This window comes from Andrena cerasifolii, chromosome 10 (genome assembly GCF_050908995.1).
Source record: "Andrena cerasifolii isolate SP2316 chromosome 10, iyAndCera1_principal, whole genome shotgun sequence".
Lineage (NCBI taxonomy): Eukaryota > Metazoa > Arthropoda > Insecta > Hymenoptera > Andrenidae > Andrena > Andrena cerasifolii.
In genome coordinates, this window is record NC_135127.1 from 11,951,274 (window position 1) to 11,977,386 (window position 26,113).

General features: G+C 49.3%; 2 protein-coding genes and 1 long non-coding RNA gene across 6 annotated transcripts in view; 1 reads left to right on the top strand and 2 right to left on the bottom strand.

Annotated features, from left to right (window-relative positions):
• Positions 1–2,138: 2,138 nt before the first annotated feature.
• Positions 2,139–2,852, bottom strand: LOC143374207 (copper homeostasis protein cutC homolog). Its single transcript, XM_076822142.1, has one exon. The coding sequence runs from the start codon at positions 2,850–2,852 to the stop codon at positions 2,139–2,141; it is 714 nt and encodes a 237-aa protein (XP_076678257.1).
• A 670-nt stretch (positions 2,853–3,522) lies between these two features.
• The window catches only part of LOC143374242 (uncharacterized), a 42,814-nt gene continuing 20,223 nt past the window's right edge, over positions 3,523–26,113 (bottom strand). Inside the window, exons 2-21 of one of the 4 annotated variants that reach the window (XM_076822210.1) lie at positions 23,525–25,371; positions 20,336–20,530; positions 19,406–19,516; positions 18,829–18,918; positions 18,471–18,557; positions 17,652–17,750; positions 16,875–16,943; positions 16,250–16,345; positions 15,819–16,053; positions 15,302–15,373; positions 14,707–14,869; positions 14,041–14,150; positions 13,723–13,898; positions 13,378–13,594; positions 12,944–13,065; positions 12,580–12,756; positions 10,024–10,338; positions 8,881–9,141; positions 4,423–4,556; positions 3,523–4,246 (exon numbers count right to left, since the gene is read on the bottom strand). In XM_076822210.1, the coding sequence (XP_076678325.1) occupies positions 4,063–4,246; positions 4,423–4,556; positions 8,881–9,141; positions 10,024–10,338; positions 12,580–12,756; positions 12,944–13,065; positions 13,378–13,594; positions 13,723–13,898; positions 14,041–14,150; positions 14,707–14,869; positions 15,302–15,373; positions 15,819–16,053; positions 16,250–16,345; positions 16,875–16,943; positions 17,652–17,750; positions 18,471–18,557; positions 18,829–18,918; positions 19,406–19,516; positions 20,336–20,530; positions 23,525–25,330 (4,719 nt within the window). In that variant the 5' untranslated portion in view covers positions 25,331–25,371 and the 3' untranslated portion in view covers positions 3,523–4,062. Of the gene's footprint in view, positions 4,247–4,422; positions 4,557–6,698; positions 7,036–8,880; positions 9,142–10,023; positions 10,339–12,579; positions 12,757–12,943; positions 13,066–13,377; positions 13,595–13,722; positions 13,899–14,040; positions 14,151–14,706; positions 14,870–15,301; positions 15,374–15,818; positions 16,054–16,249; positions 16,346–16,874; positions 16,944–17,651; positions 17,751–18,470; positions 18,558–18,828; positions 18,919–19,405; positions 19,517–20,335; positions 20,531–23,524; positions 25,372–26,113 lie in introns of those variants that run through there. The other 3 variants (XM_076822211.1, XM_076822212.1, XM_076822213.1) reach the window with 3 other exon arrangements.
• LOC143374274 (uncharacterized) lies at positions 4,764–9,008 on the top strand. The gene is made up of 3 exons (XR_013086633.1): positions 4,764–5,433; positions 5,466–7,027; positions 8,872–9,008. It is a non-coding gene; the product is annotated as an uncharacterized LOC143374274 (long non-coding RNA).

Consider the following 26,113-nt stretch of genomic DNA (forward strand, 5'->3'; position numbering starts at 1 on the left):
ATTATCCACGCAATTATCTCCATCTGTAGCAATAGTTTTGAATTGCTGCTCGTGGACGCGCGACGCAATGCGACGTCAGTGCCTGCGAAGTGCGAGCACATGCAAACGCATGGACACCACACAATCAATGCTTCTCTCGCAACTGCACACGGATAGAACACATCGGTGGATTCCAGTTCTCACGGATTTACATATACGTGGACATAGTACCTACGTGTATGCAGGATTTGCTCCTCGGCCGTAGCATACGTTCTAAGCAGCTTTCGATTCGAACGGATCCAAGTGCGCGTGTATTGTGTACACTGCACTTTTCCTCGTAGAGACCTGTGGCGCAAAAGGAAAGTACGAACGGCTGAGGCAGACTTCATCTTCCGTGTGCGAGGGCCCCCACCTAAGTAGTTAAGTAGTAACTAAGGACCTAGTGGTACATATGTACACCTTATGGGACTGTTGCGCTGACCCATCATTGCGCAAACCTTTGCAATTCCAAATTGGTCGGATAGATATTCGCCGCGAAATTCTTGCGACACGTTCGCTATCTAACTTGCTACGTATACTTACTTCTGTACCAGATCGTACCGGCCGAACCATTTTTCCTCACCCGCCAAAGTGTGTCGCAGCAGCCGAGATATAGGTTTCCAAGAATCCTACTTATTGTTTTCTTCTTTTCGTTGATGGGCCGGCATGCAAGTTTTTGTTTTTTCATCGCGGCGGACGGGATAGGAATGCGAGCGAGGTTGAAAGGATTTCGGGGAACGTGTGTTCCCGGAATGCCAATAAGGGGGCTGCTAGGTTGTCATCGCGGTTCTGAATCATCCAACGATTGTTCTTTATTTTTTGTGCCACGGAATAGGCAATCCTCCCTCATGCATGATTTCTAGCACGTAACGGGTATCCCATTTACACGCACCTACCACTTACCAATTAGAATTTCATCAGGCACGCATCTAATCGTCAATTATAATCCGTGTGATTCTGCTTTGTTTCGCCCGTCCTTCTATTCTCGCAGGTACATACATAGATACGCACTCTGTTCACTGGCGACTATGACGACCAACTTCACTCGCAGGTGCAATAACGAATTTTTTTAACCTTAACGCGGCAAGATTGTGATTATTGTAATAGAAACCGAGATGCACGAGGCACCGTGGGTAGATCTGTCATAGTGATCGTGACAAGAAAGTTAATTTTTCCCCCTTTTTCTTACTTTATTAATAATAATGATCGCGCAAACAGAAGGCTACCCACATTGTAGGCAGTAGGCACGATCATAATCGGTATGTGTATTAGCTTTTGCCAGAATAATCGGGTCCTTAACTATTGATTGGCGAATGCGAATATTGCGATTAGGTGGAAGCTACTTAAGGGGACCTTCCGGTCAGGAGCCCAAAAAAATAGGTGATCTTTAGGAATTAATTAAAGGAAAACTACTGTATATAATTTACTGGGACTTTTTGCATTGTATTAAGGATGTCTTAAATTATAGAAATATGCTTTTTGTTTTATAATTAATCATTGCAGACGACACTGGGGAGTCGTTAAAGTCAAGGCGTCAAAAAATTCATCCAAATTGGTGGGATCTATATCTCCAAAAGTTATTATCCGATTCGACTGAAACTTTTTTTATTTTGAAGAATATACTTCTGGCTAGGGGGGAAACCAGAAAAATTACAAAATAACATTTTTTTAGAAAATAACGACACTTGAAGTTTGAAATCACTTTTCCCCTATATTTTTCACCCTTTCAACGGCTTTGAAAATTATAAATTTTCAATTTTTTGTATATTTTTTGGTATCTCCCCTAGTCAAAAGTATATTCTTCAAAATAAAAAAAAATTCAGTCGAATCGGATAATAACTTTTGGAGATACAGGTCCCACCGTTTTGAGAACACTGTTTCGAGAAAAACGCGTTTAAAGTTTTACGTGAGCGCCGAGTGGCCGGGGGTTGCCCATGAATTTGCGGCTATTCAAATGCCTATAACTTCGAGAATTTTACGAATTTCAAAAAATCCTTCTAAACACGTATTCCTAAAATGTTGAACATTCGAAAAATGAAATAAAAAAAAAATCGACATTTAGACCGGAACCTCCCCTTAAGTAATGCTCGTCCACTGCTCGATTCATCGTACGTGCGTAGCTATGTAATAATTCGAAGCATTTCTCGAACTAACTCGCTGTCAGTGACCATGATACAATTCTCTTTACTATGGCCAATCTTGACTCTGTTCGTCCCGCCAGAAGTCGGCACCTTCTTCTTGGCAGACGCGTGAAACTCCTTCGCCCCGGATATCGCTTTCACCTTGGAAATATTATGCTCAGCGATACCAGAGCCTGGCATGATAACGATTCTGTTCCGTGCCGCTTGAACGAGCTTGCATATCAACGGCAGTCCTTCCTCGGCAGTGTCCTTCTGGCCAGAAGTTAGGATTCTCTCGAAGCCGAGATCAATTAGGGTTTCCAAGGAGCTTAAAGGGTCGTCGACCTCGTCGAAAGCACGATGGAAAGTGAGCGGCAAAGGGTGAGCGGCTGAGAGTACGTATTTGCAGAATGTTACGTTGATTTCGCCGTTGGACGTTAACGCGCCAAAGGCGAAACCATCGACACCGTGATCCTTGAGGATCCTCAGATCATGTAGCATCACGTCCATCTCCTCCTCGGTGTACACGAAGTTACCGGGACGCAGTCGAAGCATCGCGTAGATGGGCAGAGCCGAGAAGCTTTTAACCGTTTGTACCAGGCCAGGGGTGGGAGTTAAGCCACCCTCGGAAAGGGCAGAGCAGACTTCGAGTCTCGTTGCTCCACCCTCGATCGCGTTCCTCGCTGACTCCAGGCAGTCGATGCAGATCTCCATCTGGAATGTGTGACGTGTTACGCGTGGCGGACAGAGTGCTAACATTTGCGGTCTACAATACTTATCTACGGCTCTTACAATTAAGGGGTTATGCCTGTCTGCAAGGTCCGAAAATACATGCTTTTTCAGACCTCACAGGTAGACATAAAACCCCTTAAACGTGAAACAACGATCGACCGGGTCAGGTCGACGACCGACCTACGTAGATATTCGAGCACGTACAAACTTAAACTTACACTTAAAACTGATAAGGCGGAAGTGCTCGATGATGTTGGCAATTTTTTGGTCCAACCTTGACGCGAACAAAGTCACTAGGGAGCGTACTTATTGTCACTAGACCCGAAACGGTAGATATACTAATCTCGTCTTTTTCGGCCCGTGCCTCGCACCGTTTCAACATTGAACCAATTACCAGCCATACATGTACCGTGAGATACCGATCTAATCGCGACGCGATTCGAGATAGTCGAGCGAAGAGGCTAAATAAAACGGAAGGAATATGCGCGTGGATTACGGAGATAGGCGACCGAAGCGACCGTCTCGCCATCTCCAGAAATTCACCAACTTGTTGGCGAAACTCGAAAAGTCTCAAAACAAAACATTCAAGTTTAGCGACCTTCAATTTTCATGTTGGTCTCGCGATAAAAAGAGAATAATTGCTGCACAGAGGTTTATAAAGCGCAATGAAATTCTGTATTATACAACACATGTAATAAAATAATATCAAGAGTTATACAAGTAAAAAATTATAATAATAGTGATGTCGATGCGAATAATAATAATAATAATAATAACAACAAAGATTTAAGCGAAATTTATAATAGGGCGTTGACAATAGGGTCTAGAGGTATAGAATAAAATACTTAAAATAAAATGACAGGAGAGCAAGGAGCAGGGCAGAGGATGAAGCTTTCGTCGCGAGTCTTTCTCATCGATTGCTGATCGACGCTTTCCGTAGGAGCGGAACAAGAGGGGACTAAACGATTCGCGATAGGCCCGGGTTTTCGTCTTTGGAGAACTAGAAGAATTTCCACGGGTTTCTCGGCTTCCCGACCAAAATCGGAGCTCACTCCGCTCACTGGCCGAACATATACATAGGTACGCAGAGCCGATGCGGCGCGACACGACACGGCACAACCCGGCACGACACGACACGTCACGTCACGTTTCTTTCCCTTAATTATGATACGAGTAACGGGTAGGCGACAAGTCAGAGATCACCGTTCGAGACCGCGATCGGCGCCGAACTCGTCGCGTTGCTGGTAGCTGTCGACCACTTGTTCCTGTGCGGGTCGACGCCGAACCCTTCGTCGTAGTTGCCTCGCGTGATGAACAGCTGCTTGAAGTGCGGGATGCAGTAGAGTTTACCGTTGTTCAAGGTGAACGTGTCCATCCTGTTTGGGGAATACCGATTTATTTATTTACTCGATCGATGGGAAGCAGCGATAACGATCCTAAATAGAGAGAGAGAGAGAGAGAGGGGAAGGAGAAAGAGAAACAGAACTGGAGCAAAAGAAGACGAAGAAATCTGTTACGGTATTCGTTGTTTAGGAGAGGTTGCAAACGTTACCTTAGCACGCAATTGCACTGCAGACACCGGAAGCACTGTTTGTGAAAGATTTTGTTATTCGTCTCGACCTTTTCTAGGGGGTACACTTTCTTTTCGCAGCTCTCGCACACGTCCGTGCAGCTCGCCTGAATCTCCTGTATCGTTGGTTTCGTTTGGAAGAAAGTAAAATCATTGATCAAGAGAAAATGGCGGGATAAAAGGTGAAGGGCGGAGATGACGAGGAGGAGATGAGCAACGGTCTAGGTGACGCGCGAACGGGGCAAGCCTTGTGCCGTTCTCCTTTCGACCAGGGATATTTTCGACGCGCTGACGCTTTGAAAGAGGAGGTGTTATGCCTGATATCTACTCGCTGGCATTTTATATTCCATCAGGATGTGCGTTTTTATTTATCGTTTGCAATATGATGGTAATAAATCGTTACACGTGATAGGTAAACGATATAAAACAAAAGGTATCATGGGTCTCTAAAAAATTATACGGTCTAAGACGCAACGAATCTGTCTACGCCCTACGGTAAAATCATTGCGGAGCAGGCCGCCAATTAAGCGGTCGGTTTATAAATTAATTGCTCGCAAATATAAATACTCCTCTCGCTAATTAACAACAAACAATCGCGTTTACGTTCACGTTCACGTCGTGTTAATAACAATGTTTCCTTAAAATTATTGCACTGAATTCCATTGATTAAAGAAAAGCTTTTCGTCGGTTTTCCATCTACACTTTTCGATCTTGTCCTCCCTATATATACTTGAATTTCTCATTAAAAAAATTACTAATGCCTCTAAACCTTGCACCTCCCTAATTGTAAGTAGTCGGTCGACTCAAGAACCATCTCGCCATGCCCTGAAATCGTTTCCCTTGCTTTCTCTACATCTCGCCTTGGTTCACCGGCACGATCGAAACAGATTTCAGGGTATGCTCGATCTCGTCCTAACGCGGTGCGATCATCTAAACGGTTCAGGGGATTGATGCCGTTCTTCTGTACCAATGATAAATGTGTGTGTGTCGTGTGTGTGTGTTGCGCGCGCGCGCGCGCGTGTAAGTGTAGGTGTATGCGTACCGTGGGCCTGCGTCGGCTCCGCGCGACGGACGAAGGAATCAATAGCCGTCCTTGCTCTGTTTGGCCCGATGCCACCGCGAAGGACTTTAACTCTAAGGATTACGACGAAGCTCCCTTGTATCGCTTATCCACCAAACGTTATAAAAATTATAAAAAGCCTATTCACTGTGCTGGTCTCGAACGCAGACTCGACACTGGCTTATTTCCCGCGTAAGGAACAAAGACTTTCCAACTGTTCAATTCACTGGCTGGATTATACAATACATACGACAAGGAGCTCGAGAACGAGCGTTGATCGATTTCTCTGGGCCCCTTTTACTCCTCATTCCCGACACTCTCGTTCGTAGCGCGATTCATCCCCGACTGATCGTCCTAAGTAGTAATTCGTGTTTTTTTTCTCTGTTTCTCTAATATAAATAGTTTCTTTGGTAGAAAAGATACTGCGATACTATCGAGTAGACCGGTGTTGTACAAAGGTTGGACGAGTTCTACGCGACAATGGATCCAGGCGAGGCCTCGTAATCTAGACAGCTACGTATTCTAATTCACCCTCGACTCGTTCGTTGATCCTTCTTGCTGTTCCTCCGTCGCTATTCGATTCGAATCGTCTCTCCCGGCAGACGTGCGTGCGGCAAAACTCCTACCTACCGTTCTATCAAACCTGTAAAACAAACGCTTCGGAAACGCTGGACAAAGCTGCGACTCGAGGCTCCTCTTACTTCTCCACAGACGTGTCTGACGGTCAAGTCTCAACGGTTTGGCACTTTATACTTGAAACGAGGCGTCGTACAAACTCCCGTATACATACATGCATGCGCACATCCATCCGTCCACACATACGTACACATATCCATCGGGAAACGTGAGAGATACAAATGTTTTCGTGTAAAAGAAGACAGGCAAGAAGCGAATTAGCGGGAGCGTGAGAACGATTCTTAGCCTTCTCAGGCTTGTTAAATAGGTTCGTTTGCGAAGATACATACGTCGAAGCGGCGGATATAGAAACCATCGAGAAATCTGGGCACCGATTTCGATCGGGCTATGCACGGAGTCTGCGCAACTGTCGCGACGCTCGAGTAGGTACTAGTAACTAGAACGAGAGTCTCAATTCCATCGTTTGATCCGTAGAACGTATCCACTAATGGCTAAACAATAAGTGTCTACAGTGTCTACGCAGTCTTGAGAGAAAAGCGCTTGACGTATCCAGCTTCGGCTGTTTGCCCGTACATATGGGTATGCAATTTAGGTATACAGCGAATCCGATCTACGCTAGATTCGCTAACGGAACGCTCGACGGAGAAGACTTTGAAAAATTTGTGCGAGGACCGTAGAATGGATCCGGACAACGAAGCATCGGCTCCCGATTGGCTGTCGTTCCTTCGAAGAGCAAAATTCCAACCATTCCGTGTTCTCGTTAAGTGTATGTACTTGCGTGGGTGCGCGAGCACGAGCACGCGCACGAGCACGTCCTTTCTCCGATCCGTCACTCCTCTTCGATGGGCCGTTCTATTCGCGTTCTTGACCCTCGGATCCTCCGTTCCCCGCGTCGTTTACTGTTCACGTTCAACAGAGAATATATCACTGGATCGTTGTTCCGAGGCAAAGTGAAGCTGGCCAACGCTTTTGCAGCCGTGAGTCGCAAGCCGAAAATGCGAGGCAATCGGAACGGATTACGGTTACGGGAATCGCGCTAACTAGTCATGCTGTGTAACTGGAGCGTGTGCGATTACCAAACAGTCTTGCTGGGCTCGTCAGGTCGGCCAGCTGCAGGTCTACGTGCGCGTTATTCCGCGTTAGTACCAGGGGGACCAAGCCGTCTTTGTTTGGCTGAAGTTTTCCCGTTTAGTTAGCACCGCATTGGTAGGAGGCGCTAGGTACATCACACACACATACCTACGTGTATCAGTGAGCACGACACACAACCTTTCGACGTTGGTGAAATGTTACCATGACGACCGTCGTCATTTAGAAATGTTTGGCGCAGACACGAGGAAGTGTCCTCACTTTCCCTGGTTTACCCTTTCTAAGGCCGTCTGACCATGGATTGTCGCGTCAGTGACGCGTATGCAGCAGATAGAAGGATATACAAAGCAATTGAATATATTTTCTTTTCCTAAGAAAAGAAGAAATATTCAATTTCAATGTTTATCCTTCTATCTGCTGCATACGTGTCGCTGGCGCGACGATCCGTGGACAGGTTTTAAAGTAAACGGTGCATTACACGTATACACATACGCATACGTCCCGATTCACACCAATTCACACATTCACAGTTTAGTACGCACCTCATTGGTAGGAGGCGCTACAAACTCTGCTTCAACTTTCGTAAGAGGGAAGCTTGGCCCCCCTGGTTAGTACGCACACTGCTGTCAACTACTCGGGTACCGATTGTCAAAACGAAACTGAAACACGTTGCGTTCGGTAGGTACCGTGCACGATCAAAGAATTATCCCGCGCTGGGCAAATAGCGCTCTGCCCCATTCAGTAGGTACAGTATTGTCTCGTTAGCGACTCGCTGGTCGGGACCGGCGTTGAGTCGGTATCGCGAACAGAACCCTAATTCCGAGTGTTCGTTTCTCGCTTCTTTCTGGCCGGAGGGGGGAGCGAGATGGAACACTGCGTGCGCGGCGAGCGTGCGCGATGGTCGCAAGCGCAAAGGACAGAATGTCAGGCGTCCGAAAGACGGAGCGAGACAAAACATCAACGCGTCGTCGGTCTCGTACCGTCCTCGCTCGCTTTCAGTGCCTCTCGCTCGCTCCCGTTCCATCTCGCTCCAGCTTTCGCCGGGCAAGAGTGAGACAAAAGTCGTGGGGACAGCGAAGAGTCGGTATCGTGTACACAAAATCGAGTCGCTAACGAGGAAATACTGTACATACTACGTATTGTTGCATCAAGATCCGCGAGAGGTCCTTTGAGCGTGCAACTTACAAGTGCGTGCATACAAGTACAACGAACCGTACGAAATTGCTGAGACGCGAGAATAGAAAACCAAATGATATCAAGTACTCGCTACTAAACACAAGTGGCCTGGATACGGTGCAAAGTTTGCACGGCGGACGCCAAGGCAACATTTATCTGCTCGCTGGGTAACATCGAGATTAATCGTGCTTTTAGGAGGCACACGCACACGCGCGCACGCAAGCATTCCATACACACGTGTAGGGGGAAACGAAAAGCGGAGAGTGTGACAACGGGATGAGAAAAAACAAAACACGCACACACACCATGCGAAAACCGAGACACGCTCCGCGCTAAAAGACGGCGAGAAACCACGCAAACAACGAGAAGAAACGAGCTCCAGGTGAGTGTCGATTTCGATTTCGATCTCGATGGATGAGTTAGGGGGACGAGGAGTAGATGAATGGGAGGGAAGAAAGTTTGCATGGAAGAGTACTCACCACGAATCGATTCACCTTAACCTTGGCTGTACGGGGTGATTCGGTTTGCTGGGAGCCAAGCGACTCGAAGCGAGCTCGGAGACTGCTCGCGGATTCTATGCTCGGTTGCTCGCCAGTGCTCTGGGCGATTTCCATCTCGGCGATGTGCTGGCTGCTCGCCGTCGCCGTCTTCCCGTCCGTCTCCTCCCAGTGCTCGAATTTCGCGCACAAGCTCTTTGCACGCGCCGCGTGTTGAGCTTGCTTTAAGAATTCGTCCTCCACCTGGCGGTAGGTATGTACGATGTACAGTGGCTCAAATTAATACTCGGACACTTTTTAAAATCGCATAACTTTTTTAGAATTGGTCCAAACAACTTGAGTTTTTTTTTGAGAAGCTAGAAGGATTAGTTTGCTAACTGACGCGTTTCGTCGTTTTGAAGAAAAAAATGTATTCGGTTGGAATAGCGAAAAGAATAGTAAAGGTCGATTTTTAAACTTTTTTTCGTGAGCTTGTAATGAAAATTAAAAGAAAAACCGTTTGTAGATTGCAGTAAGTTGTATACGTGCCTAAAATTTCATGAAAATCGGTTAACGTTTCTCCGAGCTACAAACGTTTAAAGATCGCAGAATAAGGTCGAGAATAGCGAAAATTCCCGAAATCAGCGATTCTCGACCTTATTCTGCGATCTTTAAACGTTTGTAGCTCGGAGCAACGTTAACCGATTTTCATGAAATTTTAGGCACGTATACAACTTACTGCAATCTACAAACGGGGTTTTTGAATTTTCATTACAAGCTCGCAAAAAAAAGTTCAAAAATCGACCTTTACTATTCTCCTCGCTATTCCAACCGAATACATTTTGTTTCAAAACGACGAAACGCGTCAGTTAGCAAACTAATCCTTCTAGCTTCTCAAAAAAACTCAAGTTGTTTGGACCAATTCTAAAAAAGTTATGCGATTTTAAAAAGTGTCCGAGTATTAATTTGAGCCACTGTACATCATTCGTCAATCTAGCATCTTTCTTTTCTACCGTTTTATTATGGTAGATTTTGCGCAGTGTCGCCAACGCGCGAGCGGGAACGGAGAATTATCGAAGTATCATGCGTATGGCGCAAGTATGCTAGCGAGCAACTGCAGAACCGGCCGATCAGGCAGAAACTAACCTTATCCGAAGCTCTGACGTAGTTGGGGTCTCTCTCCTCCCCGCTGTCCTCGCCTTCCGTCTCGTCTCCTTCTTCCTCCTCGTCCTCCTCGGAGTCGGACGCTGTCGGTTTCGCGTATTTGTCCTCTGGCGGCGGAGTGAAGCGTTTCAGAGGTTTCGGCCCATTCGGAACCTCCTTCTTGCTCGCGTTCTCCTCCATTTGCCTAAAGATCGAGAGCATCTTCCTGGCGGTGTCCGTGTGCACTACTTTGTCGGCCCTGTCGTCGGCTCTGACCACGTCTGGATCGCGGTATATTTCACGTTCCGGGGAGTCCATCTGCCGAAACCATACAAGTACCTATTATAGTCGGTCTCCTACGTGTGTACAAGCACGTTAACGCGGGGAGCACTAACGTAAAGCACTCGGCACTCTACCTACGTACTACCTCCTACCGTGTTGCGTTTTAGACGGGACGCACTCGTCAATGGGATCAACGGCAACCGGCGACCGAACGAAACGAGGGATATTCCGTATTCCGTACGAGCCCGAACTGCCCCAAAGCTCCGCGTGTTTACTTTGCCACGATTTTTGTCCCGATGCTCGAGACGCGTTTAAGGTAACGAGAAATAGGCAAGTAGGTCAAACCGTCAAAGTCCTGGGCGCGTGCACAATGAAAGAAACGTGCGAGAACAAGCGGCTCACCGTTTCCGTTTCCGTTTTCAGTAATCTCATCGAAGAATGTTGCTTCGAAATCCTGAGATAGGCGAATACGCCGGCTTTAATTGCCCGGTGGGATTTCTGAGCTGCTTCAAGCGCGAGCGGATTCTTGAGCCCGAAAGCGCGATGATCGGACAAGAGAAGAAATAAAAAGGTAAAGGTGGCTCCTTCGAACGAATCGCTGCTCGCCCGGTGATGAGTCAGCTCGGCTGCTTTTACTTGCATACATACGCGGCGCCGCCTGTTGCGTCCTCTACAGTCTACTGGGCTCGTACCCGAGAAGCAGGTAAGCCGAACGGAATTTACGGAATAACTGTTTTACGATATTAGGTACCTGCGGTCGGTGCGTTCCACTGTGCTACGAAAACCTTACTGGCCAAATTCTTTCGATACCGCTCGGCTCTGCGTCGACTCTGCCTCCGTTTCACTTTGAAATCATCTCGGGGATATTTATACGTTTGCGCCGAGAGAAAGCTAATTACACAGTCCCAGTTGCCCGTACGAATCTTTATTAATCACGTTTCGCCGGTTTTGATTTTGAGAAGAGGCAAGTTATCGCGCAGGAGAGCAGGATTTATCTCGCCTTTCGTTTCTAGTGCAGATTTTAAGGTCATAATCGCTAATGGGTTGCTCGCGCCTCGGGTAAAAGTACGAGACACGCGCCGAAAGAAAGAAGAAAGTTTTTCGTGTGCAAATCGATCGACTCGACGCGGCGAGACGCGACGGCTTTCGTCGAAAAGAAAGCGCGTATGTTACGCTTCGAATATACACACGTATCGACAACGCTGCCCCGTCCGTTACTGTGACAATAAGTTTCTATGCCGGTGAATTTTCTACGCCGATTAGAACTATTCTCCCGACATTTCCAGCACAAACCGAACACTCGTATTTACATTATTCCCGAATACTCGCAGGTACACCTACTTAGCGACTACGAACCGCGCTTTGCCTAGCTCACCTCTCAGGAAACTGACGAATCAAGACTCGGGGGATTTGATATTTTGCGATCGAAAGGCGAGGATTGCGAGGAAATGGAAGTGGACCCGTTTCGTCCAAAAATTTAGCCCTTTGGCCATGAATCGGTTCTTCTACTCACTCTGTTGTTCTCGATGCCCTTGGATCGCGAGACACAATTGATATTCACTGGCGTAAGGAGATGGGAGGAGGCAAGAAAGGGGTATGCGGTGTGGACTATGGAGGCGGATCCGTGAAGAAGGAGCGTAGCGCGTTTCGTGGGGCCGGCGCGGTGCAAAGGCGGCAAAGGCTGAACTGCACTGAACTGGCACTCTGTCGAGTCGACGACGGTTGCTATGCCGTTCGGCGTTCACACGAGGCGGACGCGCAGCTCTTACTGTTCCCCCTGGTGAGTTACTGGGAGAAGCCACACTCAGCCACACCGAGCCACACGATGGTTTGCTTGGCTGCAAGGCCTGCTCTCCTCGCCAATGCGCAAGGGAAGGATCGGGGAATACTAACGGTAAAAGTAAGTATGGCTGCTGACCACTCGACAGGGGTTCAAGGACACGGAATCAACTGGCACTGCGCGTTTCGCGAGCTTTTCAGAGCTTCCACGAGACACCGGTCGTTGCGTTAGCATTAGCATTAGCAGTAGCATTAACTTGGTCAGGCCGATGTGTCGACGGTTCCCTTATTAGATATCAAATTATCAGTCCATGCAGTAAACGTGGCGGGAGCTCCACGACGTTAGGCAAAGTAAAAACCACGCGGAAACGTTGCATCGCAAACAGTAGGAATTGTATTAGAAATCAGCTTGTTAGTTTTCCACCGGTTAACTGTTGGAATAAAGGGAAGCGACACAGTTGCAATCCTTGAAACGATACACTCGGATGAATTTCCAACCTTGACTTGACCGTCGCGCGGAGGGGTAATACGGAACTGCTTTCGTTGTTTTTCCGGTTCCTTGTAGGACTCAAAAAATTTGAATTTGTTCGAAATGTCCGAGGTCTCGCCGTGAACCTCCTCGGCCGTGTCCGAGCTGCGCACCACATCGTCCGACACTTGACGTCCCATGAATGCCTTGTGCGCACAGGTTTCCAACGATTAACGATTCGATTCTCGAGAAACGACCCTCCAATACCACCCTGACACATGAACCCCAACCCCAACCCCAGCCCCAACCCACTGACAATGAGAAACCTGCTATGCATATAGCTTTTGTGTCTGGTTCTTTTACATCTAGGTAGGGAAACAGTTGGAAACTTACGTCTCTCGCGCGTCGCGGCGTTTCTGCAGGCGTCTTCGGGTTCACAGGGGTGACCGGTCGCCCAGTTTTCGCCGCTGAGGCGTCCAATTCCAGGAACATCGATCGAGACTTTCTGCTGATTCCTGTCCAACATTCAATCGAGTAATGTATCGCAACCGTAAGGCAACGCTCCACGTTCGACCCGTCGATAGACGCTAATTGTAACTAATTGTAAGAACTAGCAACTAGGGCCTGATTAGCGATGCAACATCACTGCTGGACCTAGTTACAACTCGCAAGTCTATCTCTCTACTCGCGTGATTGGCGGAGGTATGCGTACGATATGACACGTGTGTAATAGCTCGTCACAGAATCGTCCAATTAATTGGATCGAATTGTTCTGGAACTAGGTACACAAGGTACAACCCCTAAGCCGCTGGGAAAGCGGAGCGCACCTGCCGCGATTACTTCTTCGTCAGCCTTCTCCGGTTTCGGTTTGCTGTCTGTCTCGTCGTCGGAAACGGCGATAGGTTCGCCCCGCTCGAATCGTTCCTTGATGGAACGGGCGTGGGTCGCGGAGTGCTGTATCTCTTCGGCCGCATTGATCTTTGTCACCCGCTCGCTTCCAGCTACCGCCTGCTGATACATCTCCTTCATTTTACCCTGCTTGCCCTGCAACAGGAGTCGATCGTCGGTTAGTGCGTTTGCTCCTGGATCGGTTGCAAGGAATTGGGAAAAGAAAGAGCTAGATATCGGCAAAAGCTTGGTGGAACCAGCTGGAAAATGAAGGCGGGTGTTACCATGAAGAGTCGCGAACGAATGCCAGCAATCTCTTCTTTCCTGGCCTCGCGTTGAACCTCGCGCCTTCCCTGCTGGCTGGTCGTCTCCCATCGGTTCTTTATGTCGTCCATCTTGCTGAAGCTTATCGGACGTTCGCGCGTCGCGCGTTTCGCCTTCACGATCTCGCTGTCTAGCTCTGGAACGCACAGAACGCGAAGGAAAGCCTCGAGTTAGGAGCACTTTTATGCTTTCCCTTTGAATTTCTACGGGAGACTGAAGGTTGAAGGGAAGTGGGAATGCTCGAAAGATAAAGAGCGGCAAGGTTTTTCTGCTCTCACCCTCTGCCTCCTCCGTCTCTTCCTCCTCCTCGCTCTCGCTCGACTCTTCGTAAGGGATTCCATTCAGAGACTCGTCCGCCACACCGATATCCATGCCCTTGGCTTGGAATCTGGACAAAACAGAAGGAAAGACGGGCAAGTTGGCTTTGCCGTTTTCTCTAGCTGCAGCCGACGAGGCGGAAGAAAACTGCTGATTAACCGAATACCATCGGCGTGTGGCGTTAGTCTCGCTCGACTCTTTTACATCGGCGAGTCTTGCCTGGCACATGCGCCATCCAGTCACGCGACAAGTATCGGATGGCCAACACTACCCCTGGGTCCTATGGAATTCCCGTTTCTCGAAAGTTCCTTCACGATCAGGACGATGATGACGACAAGGACAACCACAAACGACGACGACAACCACAACGACGACGAAGACGACAAAGGACAACGACAACGACAAAGGCCGAAAGAAGCGGTCAGTGGGGTCTCGGGTCGGCTTTATTACCGAGACCTCGGGTCGGAGGTCCTTCTCGGCGGTGTGCCCGATTAGTGGAAACGAATCTGTGCGGTGCACGATCTGTGGATTGCACGACTGCCGAGGAAAGAGGCGAGAGAGCGGGCACCGGAACCGATTCGATCGCAAACAGCTGACGCGATAATCACCAGGATGCGATTACTCACTTGGCGAGTTTGCTGAGGATGCTGGGAGACCTTTTTACCGCGATCTGCGACGGCGACCTTTCGATCTCGTTCGCTTCCGTGCCAGCCTTTTCGAACACTTGGAACCGGGACTTGACGTTCAGGCTCGACAGCTCCTCGAGACCCAGGTCCGGTTTGTCGGAGGCTGCAAGCAATATCGGACAACGCTTTCCTTCGATATCGTAGCCAACCCAACCAGCCGTCCACGAGAATTCTTATTTATCACGCGTAAAATTGTGTAAAAGTTGATGCATGCAACGATGATTCTTGTCGGTTATCGCCAGACGTTAGAGAATCCGTGTTATTCGCGACAGAAGCAGCACGAGCAAAGGATCGCGCGGAACGAAGGAGTCGAGACGATACGTGGAACACGTGTTACGTATGCGGAAAGAGCATTTTTTATATATTCGAATGCGAGATTCGAGAACGAGAATCGTGAGACCATCAATGGTGGAATGGTGAATGGTGAGTGGTGAGTGGTATTAGAGATTCACTCTGCAAACGGTTAGGCAGCTGTTAGAGGTCACTCTTGGAGGATACTATTATCAACTCGTCTACGTTCGATGTCGGACTTTACCTCTAACCACATCGGGCGGCAACTCTTTTGGCTCGTTCTCCCTAATGATCATCTCCGGCTTTCGGGGTCGCACTACGGATTTCACAAGACGTTCACAACGATCTGTCTGTACTTGGGTGTAATCATAATAATAGAGGGGGTTACGAGGGAGGCAGAGTAAGTTGCGTAGCAGTACTTAGGCAAGTTGGTCTGAACCGGTGCGAGTTGACACTATTTTCGTCGCGGCATCGACGTCCGCGAGGCTGATTTCTTTTCGTTTGCCTTTGTGGGTGGTGAAACCGATTGCCATGTCGCGACCGAGGAGAAATCCAAGCGGACGGAATTCAGAGAGGAGGGAAAACGGGGGTGGGGGGAGGAGGGTGAAATCGCCATGTTGCTCCGCGCCGCGCCGCGAATCAGAAGAAGATGAGAAGAAGATGAGAAGAAGGAGGCTAAACGTACTACATATATATGTATGTATGTATGTATCGAGCCGAGTTCCGCCTACGTGTAGGGCGAACCGTGGCGATCGACTTACCAGGCTGCTCGGACTCTTCAACCGGTTTCGGTTGGAAGAGCTCCTTGAAGTGTGGCTTACAGTAAAGCGTGCTCTCGTGGCTCTCGTAATTGTCGACGTTAAGCTGCTTGCTACACTGCACGCACCGGAAGCAATTCTTGTGCCAGACCAGACCCTCGGCCTTTGTCTGTTCCATTTGGAAGACGACCTTGCCGCAGCTCCGGCAGTTTGCGTTCGTATCGCCATTCTGACCCACCTGCCGTCAAATTCCATTATTCCGTAGCCGCGTGACCCACCGCGGTTCCTCTAATCGTTCAGGCATTTGCCGCGACGCATTTCTCATTTCTCAGCCTTGCCGTACACGCGGCAACGGTACGGCTCTAGACGGATTCAGCGAACGAACCGAGACGAGAGTATCGAGGTATTAAGTATGTATCTGGAAGAGTGCTTACGGCGTTGAGCTGCTGTTGCACTTTGCCTGCGTCGATCGAGCGCACATGCAGCACGGTCTTCTTGCTGAGAGCGTCGAATTTATTGAAGCTCGACTTCTGTAAACACAAACAGTGGAGGCGTCAAACGTAGAGTGCTCGGTGCTCGGGAAAGCTGGCAGCTTCGCTGTCGAGAGAAAATACCGAGGATTGGTGGTGATGTAGTAGGTATGTGTGGGTGCCTGTTTCCTTTAGCCCTGAGGCGTTAAGCTTCTCCAGCGTGAGCGTAAAACGGTGTGCTTTGTTGCGTTCGGGAGAAACGGAAAGTGCGTAGGTGGGCGTTTCTCTTTTCGTATTCGGTTCGGTGGAAAGAAAAAGAACCGCGTGCGAAAATCGGCTGGAATTCTCATACGCAGGCAGAGGAGTGTTTTTCCTACCGTTGCTTTTTGCACTGTGCAAGGGAGTCGAGGTGGAGGTCCAGGGATGGAATGGCCGTTGGCTTTTTGCGAATTCGGCTGAGGAGAGAACGTGGTGGATGCAAAGGGCGCGAAGCGTAAGCGAGTAAAGCGACCAAGAGAGAAGAAAACTCGAGAGAGATAAGGGCTGCGTACGAATGGATCGCATCGTGGTTATCTCTTCGGGGGCTTACCTCGAACTTGGGCCGATCCGTGTCCTTACCCTCGCTCGTTAAGTTTGCCAAACTACAGTAGGAATCCCTCTGTCCCGAGGAGGTTGGTTTCGTAAATTTCGGTAAAGGTTTCATGCACGACCAGGGGGGGTACCGAACAAAAAGAAAGAAACAGCACAGGCTGCGGGTTAGTGTGCTGGATAAATACTCCCAAGTGCTACCTTCGTTCTCGAGTTCGAGGAGCCAGCGATTGGCGACGACCAGATGCCTATCTAATAACAGCAATAACGCGTCTGATCGTGAGCCCTGCGAAGCTCCGCCAATCGCCGTATCGTCAAAGAGAAGAGAAGGGGACAAAGTTGAAGAACGAGAGGGGAAATCATCGGAGACAGCTGGAATTGCCAAGCAGCAACAACAACAACAAGTTGCGATGGCCATCGCGCGGCGGCTCACCGAGTGCCGCGATGCCGAAGAATTATGTCACCCGACTCGAAAACGCTAACCGGATAACCGCGATAAACGGTGGCTGCGCGACAAAAAACTTGCAAGACCTCGATTCTCGGTGGTAGCGGCTACAAAGTGGGGCAAATGAGCAGTAGGTTATTATCAAAGCCGTCCGGGGCGTCCGGCCTCCTCCTTAAATGGAGAGACAGCATTCGTGACGTGGGCGACTCAAGAGCGAGACGCGCTTTTAGAAGCAGAAAAGTGGAAGCCGATCGTCGGCCGGCAAACTGTTCTCGCGCGAGTGTACTCTAGCCGTCTCCAATGTTGCCCAAAAGGCTCACGAAAGGTACTTACGAGGGCCTTGACCGACACCCCGGCGAAGACGAGCGCGTCTTTGGTGAAGTTCGAGTAACCCTTCTCGCATACTCGCAGATCACCCATCGACCTTGCTTTCTACGATCGTCGTGACGGGAGCGTCAACGGGAACTGAGATTAGCGGCGAGTTGCGAACAGATTCGCGGAGTGACGAGCTTTGCGAGATTTTCCTATTCGGTACCTTGCCCGTCCGCCGAATATTCCCATCTTCCCTGAAATTGTCGCGGATTCCAAGGAAAGATCCAACCACTCGTGGCAACCGAAGGTCCTCCCAAAGCCCGCAAAGCTCGTACTCGTTATGCGATTAGTATGCTATTATGATAATCGGGATCAATCACTTGCCTGCCGTCCGTTTTAATTCTATCGCAACGCATCGCAAAGCGAATAACGGAGATTTCTTTAATTAGCTCATGCAACGACAATTTTGTTAATAGCTTGGCCGTTCCGGACGTACGCGGCACATTCGGCATCCCTGGGAAACACGCTCCCAGCCTACTAGAATAATTCATCGCTACCTACATGCACAAGTGCAGAAGTAACACGTGAGTACAACTTGTATCTCGTATCGCAGCTGTATCGGCGATCGAGAGGACGGCAGGAACAAGGTTCAAGAGTCGAGGGTTAAGTTAGCCCTGTGAATTCGAATGTTAATATACGTATGTAACTATGTAGAACTAGAAAGCATCGACGACCAACTCCAACCCAATGATTCTCGAACGGCCGCGTTTCGAACTACTAAATAATAATAACCGGACAATCGGAGGGGGAAACGAACGAGATGACGTAAATTATACAAACCTCCTCGGCCTCCATCGTGCGACTCGTTTTCCCGTACGTCGTTTGATCGCCGTCGCTCATGTTCGAGATGTCGCCGAAGCTACGACACTGTTAGTGACAACAAAATACAACTGACAAAAGTGTTTGGACAGGCAGCGTCGACGTCGCGTAGGAGCAGCTCTACTTTGGTATAAACGCCCGCGTGTGAAAAGAAGTAGCTACGTACAACCACGTGTATTTATAGTCCAGTATGATAAATACGTGGATCGACACGCCGCGCTGGCCGCGAATAAAAATCCCTAAGTAGGTAAATCGACCAGAGATCACCTACTCGTGTTATAGCGAACCGCAAAAGTACATACATCCTTGCCTTACTTACCAGCTGTTTGATCGACACGCCGGTTGCGATTTTTTCCTTCATCGACCGTTCCTGTTCGTGGCGATTCGACTCCGATACATAATTCTGTGTCTGCATGCACAAAACACAATGCGCAAAGCTAAGTAGTCAGATGCGACTGGATGGTAGAGACTTGTACCGATTGAATCTCAAGGATCGCGACAGTGGAGCCCAGCCGGCTGACCCATCTCCATCCACGAATCCGAATTGGACGAGAATTAAGATACGGATACCTTCTCCTTTCTTTCCGCGATAAATTCGCTCGGATAAATTTGACGAAAATGGGTCAGCCTGCGCATCGAAACGATTGCTGAAGAATGCGATATCTCGCGTATCGAAAAGATGCCGCCAACTACAGAAAAGTTGAATGGTTTACGTTCACGGCTCGCGAGAGAACGCGATGGAACAGGGCGGATTTGCAGCGATTACACGCGTGGAGGCGAGCAACAAAAAAAAAAAGAAAAAAGGTGCCGATCGGAAGGCAAACGCGAGGATGCGGATCGTGTTCTCTTTCGTCCATTCCCGTTGCTCCGAGTATCGTTCCGAAACTCAAACTTACCAGAGACTTGACATTCACGTTCGACAGATCGTCCTCGTTCGAGAAATCGATCGTATCCAGATGCATCTGCCGGGAGACGGGGTGCATGCTCGACTCTTGCAAGTTAGAGTTCTAACAAAACAGACAAACACGCGCACACTGTACATGCAACAAATAACGGCACGTCCACCGGCTAGCGAAAGTCTTGGGTGCAATTTCATCGCGGACGTGTGGCATTAATTTGGAAATAAGTTTCAGTTTGCGCACCAAGTACCCAGGTACTTGGAGATTGGAGCGTCGTTAAAAAAAAAGAGAAAAAAAAACAGTCTGCCTACTCTCGGGAATGCTGGTGAGAAGAATAATTGCCATGCGGTGGAGTGCCCAAAAGCGACGGCGGCGCGACGCGGCAAAAACTCGGTGGGAAACGCAACAGTCGCTAGGAGTACCGTTTCTCTCTGTCAGCGCCAATTAAAGTGAGAAGCCTGGAAACTGTTGTTAGGAATCGATGGCATGCAAATAAGGATTAAAGACCGAGTTCCGGGTTCCGTGGTGCGACGATCACCTCTACCGGGTGGATGTTCCAAGTGCTAATTAACACGGTATCAACGGTTCGTGCACACCATATTTATACGTAGTACGTACGCCTACGCCGAGTCCCCTCGACGAATCCTCTCGCAGGATTCTCCATCCCGATTCGATCCTCTCTTTGCTCGACGTCCGGTGAAACGCGGGTTTTTCGCTCTCCCGTTCCCGTTCCCGACCCCCCCACCCCCGTACCCTTTCATTCTAGTCACCCACCCGCTAGCTGTTCCAATTGTAAATACTAGTTCCGCGTGCTAATAGCGAACCGCCGCGACACGACGCGATCAACGCGAATCTACCCTCCGCACAGGTTGCGCAGGCTGTAGATCGTAAAAGATGAAGAAACACGCTCGGCTCTCGCCCACTTACCACGGAGATGTTCTCCTTCTCGAGCTCGCTCTTCTTGCTCTTCTTGGTCTTCTTTGTGCGCGGTGTAAGGTTCGGCGAGGCATCGTTGCCAGCGACGCCCTCGATCTTCTTCTTCTTCGTCTTGGTGGCACCCTTAGCGTTTGGCGAGCTGACCACGGACGTGCTCGTCGTTAGCGTCTCCTCCCGGCTTTCGCTCTGCGCGTCCGAAAACAAACAGCACACACCTGCTTTTAGTTGCTCCACCTCGCGGTACCTTTTTATAATACCTAGTCTAATGCTTCCGGCTAAATGAAAGAGCGGAGACGCCCTAATCGCGACATCTACAATCCCGCGATACCCGGGTTTCCCCCCAGGACGGAAAGCAATCCCCGACTATCGCGTAAGTGTCGAGGACCGTCCAAGTCGCGTCGCGTGTTTCGACAAAGCTTGGTCACGGTGGACGATAGCGCCTGGCGACGGTCGTAACTTCCGACCGTCCGAGACTTTCTAACTCGCGAGCCGACGCGACGTGTCAGATCGCCGTGAGTAGTTTCGATCGAGCCGGGCTTCGCACATAAGTAGGTAGGTGTCCACAGTTGCAACTGCTCGATGCGAGGCGAGAAAAAGGGCCGCGAGAAGAAGAAAGCTGGCACCCTACCTGGCTGACGATCATCCTCGGCGAGCCGCAACAGAGGATACGACCGAGACGTAGCGCCGGGGATCCACTAAACTCGCGACTACCAACGTTTCTGTGTGGCCACAGAGTGGCCAGGTTCAGGAAACTCGGCGCGCTCTCTGAAGCGTGGACGGCAGAAGGGAATCGTGGGGATACGATGGATTTCCGCGATTGGCCGTTTCCACCGGACACGAAGAGACGGTTGGCCGCCGCGCCGCTCGGACGGCCAGGTGAAACACAAGGGGAACAGACCGTGCTCAGACAGCAGAACGAAAGGTACCACAGGCCGATCCAACAGCAAGCAGAGCCTCGGGATTGGTCGGCGATTCTTTATCCTTCGATCGACCTCGATATCTTCGCCTAGCCGCGCTTCGAAACTAAATAGGTATCTACTTTTCCCCAATGGATCCCTCGGCCCGTCACACATATTCCAGTTAGGTATCATTTCCTTCCGCCAACAACTCGCTCACGTTTTTCCCCATCGAGAGAGTAGCATGGCACAGCACGATATACGCACGCGGCCATTTGCTCCCGAAGCGAACGAGGGATTCAGAGCTGCTCCCACGCGCACATTTTCCTCTTCGCGAGGAGAAAGAGGTGATCGGAGAAGTTAACTAACGCGTGCGAAACAGGCAATCTTCTCTCGGGCACCGATTCATCGGCCTAACGTCCCTGACGGTAACGGGCTAGCCGGAAACGGCACGCTACACCCTGCTTGAGGCAGCCTAAGGTTTCTCTAACGAAGCGGAATTAATTAGTCGAGTAGGTGTGCGAGCGGGTCCCGACACCCCAATACTCACCCCTATCGCACGAACGCGTTATGCCCGATTCGACTGCGATCGAACGTTGCGCTAGATTCACGCTCGGGCGAATCTTTGACTACTAGTTACTCGCGAATAACGTTACGTAACGGCGAGTGTCCCGAGTAATCGTCAATTAGATTCGTTCGCACTCTCGCCGCGCGCTTGCCGACGAATGTGTAATGCGCGCACGATCTAATCTGTATCGTTACGGGTGTCAATGAAAAGAAACAACGGAGAACGAAAGTGGTTGTTACGCGCGGCTGCGCAGCGTCACCGAGCCTGTCAGATCTTTGTTGTTTAATTAAACGCGTCCACCGTCGCCCTTCTACCTAATATCTGTGATCGAAAGGTACCTGAATGGAGAGACATTCGCTGGCGGACGGCGGGATATTTGACTGATAGAGGACGCTACTGGGAACGAATAAGAGTAATTATAATTATTAGCCGCGTAGAATACGCGTGGGATCCTGATCAACGGTGTACATAATTATGCTTGCTGGCAAGTGGCGGGAAAAGCGTAGCTGGAATGGCTCGTTTGCAAGAATTACTCAACGCCCCGCAACAATGCGAATGGAAAGCCGGCTGTTTGTAACCTGACGCGATTACCAGCGATTTGGAACAAAAGTGGTTCGCAGCCGGCTAGTTACTCTAACGCCTAAGTGCGAGCACGATGTACCACGTACTGATGTTCAATGAAATTGTCGCTGAAAAGGAAACGTGAAAAGTATCCGCGCATCAGGCAACAGCAAACGAAAACAACGAATTTAGTTTGGTTTGCAAGTTAGGGGATGAAGCATCGTAAGTACCTTGGAGTGGTTCGTTGATCGGGCCGAAAACGGGCCCCTCGTAGCGGCAGGTTAGTGGGAAAGTGGTAGGGTGGCTCTTATTTACACTTGGTGAAATTTCTTTCTAGATTTTCTTCGCGGCATCCCCCCAGAATAGTTCTAAATAATGAAAAAATCTGTGTGAAGTTTCCGGATAACAGGAAAAGGGCCCCTGGGCCCTTAAACATTTAAATAATTGTTTAATCGCTCACGAAGTCGATTGTATATAATATCCTCCCAGTTATTGATTAAATAAAAAAATATGTCAAATAAAAGTTGTAGATCCGGACAAGGAGCATCTTTTATGTTTCATTACTTTTTCTCGTGCGGCAAACGGTTTTTGAAAAAAGTCCGGAAAACTAAAAAAAAGAAAACTTTTCTCATCAAATTTTGAAAGTTTAATCTATATCTTCGATATTTTTGCGAATTTCGGTCCCAAATTTTCAGAAAACATTCATGACATATCAAACAAGAAATAAGGAAAACAAACATTTTTATCTTTTCGGCATACATAAATAAAAAGTGTTCGACAAGTATTTAAACTTTCAAAATTTGAATGAGAAAAGTTTTTTTTCAGTTTTAGGGACTTTTTTCGAAAACCATTTGTCGCATGAGGAAAAATAATACAACATAAAATACGCTCCTTGTCCAGGTCTACAACTTTTGTTTGACATATTTTGTTACGCAATCAATAACTTGGAGGATATTACGTAAAATCGACTGTGTGAGCTGTTAAATAATAATTTAAATATTCAAGGTCCTAGGGACACCTTTTCCCGTTATCCGATCAGGCTCAAACTTTACACAGATTTTTTTTTATTATTATCTGGAACTATTCTGGGGGGTGCCGCGAAGAAAATTGAAAAGTCGAAAATAAGAGCCACCCTAGTGAGCAAGCAACACTTACATCACACGCGTTAGAAACGTCGCTGGTCTCGTCATCCGGAGTGGCAAGAGGTGCGCGCAATTGCGAATCGTCGTGTTCCTCTTGAGCGGCGTCGGTGTCGGCGTCGGTGTCGGTGTCAGTGTCGGTGTCTACGGCCGCTGGCTCCGCGTCGTCGTTTCCGTACCCGGGACACTTAGTTTCCTCGGAAACTGTTACGCTACTGCCGGACACCACTACTTCGGTCTTCTCGATGAACGTGGGTTCGGACACTGAGAGTTCACTGGACGATTCCGCAATCGCGTTTTGGTCGTCCGCGTTATCGTTTGCTTCCTCCTTCATTTCCTCCTCAATGGCTCGGGGTTGCGCGCCGTCCCCTTGCTGATCGTGAGAGCTGGTCAGCCGAGGATCATCGATGATCTCTGAGCGCAAAAGGGCGCACGATGGGTCCTGGTCGAGACGCTGGACGCCAGACTCTTCGATCAGAACGCGACGTTCCGTGTCAAGAAACTCTCGAGTACTGGCTGCGTCGGTGGACGCCTCCTCTTCAAGTTCCTCGGCAGGTATCGCGAAAGTTGAGCTTTCCTCGATGGAGCTCGAGGATTTTTGGTCCACCGACAGTTTCGACTTCTCCTCGGCCGAAAGCTCCGTAACGTCGTCGGTTTGATCGATCAGAGGCTCGGACTGGATGTCCACGAGGTTGTCCGTGTCGATCAGGAAAGACTGTTTGACGAGCTCCGAACTGTGGCGCGTTTGCAGGTTCTGTTGGCACACCGTTTCGTCAAAGTTATCCGAGAACTGGCCAGTCTGGTGATCCTCGGCGAGCGCTACCTGCTCCGTCCAGATATCCAGCACGTTCTCTGTCGGTCCGGAGTCTGCCTGCTCTCGCAACTTGGCGCTCTGGATCGCTTCCTCCTGCTGGTACTTGTCGAGTGGAGCGACGGCTGTCGTGGTTAACTGTCCTGGGATCCTTTCGGAGTCGGATTCCAAAGTCTGGTTGGACATGTCCGATGTTTCCGGCGGCCTGTCCACGGCCACCGTCGACCCACCGACCAAGTAATTCGGACACGGCTGTTGGTCGTCCTCGTCTCGCGCTCGCGGGGATAATCTGCCATCGTCGGCGGTGTCTGAGCGACGCGTAGACCGATCGCGGTCCCGATCGTCCGCCGTTGTTTCCTGAATGACAATCGTGCTGCCAACTTCCGGCTGTTCGCCAAATACTTGCTCCTCCGGTTGCTCCAGCTCCTTTTCCTCCTTTTCCTCATTTTCCTCCTTTTCCACCGTTGCCTCTTTCAACTCGTCGTCCCGGAAGTCAGCCGCGATCGGGTCCGGCTTCGGGTTCTCCCCGTAGGAGGAACTTGAGATATTGGTGTCGGGTGACACGTGCCCGTTCCGATAACTGTACGGCTCCTCGATCAATGAACAGTGTTGGACCTCCGCGGCGATCAACTCCGCATTCGCGTCTATCGTGTCCTGGCGCCTGCTCAGCACGATTCTCTTTACCGTGTCCGGCTGATTGGCCGACTCCTCTTGCTCGCCCGTGTCAAGCATCATCTCTTCCTCGTTGCTGGAGCAGATCCTCAAAGCCAGCTCGCTTTCGATCAGCTCCTGGAGACTCTTGTCGTCGTTGTCTAGCTCGTTACGAGTGTTGTTAGTTAAGATTAGGTCGTCCTCGTCGTCGTTGCTCTCGCACAACGAGATTAATTGACTGTTACTTGTGGTTATGTTATCCAAATCTAGCAAACCATTGTTAGACTGCACACTGCACTGCACATCGTTCTTCTTGTTACTTACGACGTTGATCGATTTCTTCGTCACCACCTCCGCCATTATGGCGCGCCTGGGTCCTGGGACAGTTGTACCGTGGGCACCTGAAACCAGACAACGACAGTGGGTTAACGAAACCACGTATCTGCCAAGGGGAACACCGCGAACCCGCACTCACCGATTCGTGCGTAACTTTGTGGGTTTATAGAGTGACTCAAGCCAAGAACAACGGTGTGTTTCATTCTCGGCGCTTTTTTAAGTAAAATAGCTTAAGGCGACAGTAATTGGTTAGGTGTCAGTAATTGGGTCCTTTACCCTGTAAACCCACAAAGTTGCGTTCCAATCGGTGAGTGCGGGTTCGCGGTGTTCCCTTGCAAGTATGGCATGTGCCTGCTGGAAGCGCGTAGATATATGTGTGATGTTGCATAGATTAGACGGGTAGCGAGTACGTAGCAGCTGAGGCGAGGAAGACAATGTGATTTCTGTGAATGACACCTGTCGACTGTTGCAGACGGAGCAAGCGGTGGATTCTACGTGCCTAGGTACTAGAGACCACGGTATGGTACGTGTAGTAAAAAGACACGTGTATTACATATATCCGTACCTCGATCCGTGTAGCTTTTAGTACACGGGTACCCGTGCACTATTTCACGTGTATTTAAATACACGTGTATCAACGTGTTTGTGTATTTTGATCAGAATTGGGCATTAACTACGGGAGAATGGGCAATGGCGGTCACTTAAGCAATAAGTGTAATAAAACCGAGCGATGTTTCTCAATATTAAGGATTATCGTTGCGTCTAAAAAGAAGCTCGCTTATTACCAGTAACGCCTTAATCTTTTGT

Excerpts from the sequence above, each read along its gene's own strand:
- LOC143374207 (XM_076822142.1), bottom strand. The coding sequence starts at position 2,852 with ATGGAGATCTGCATCGACTGCCTGGAGTCAGCGAGGAACGCGATCGAG.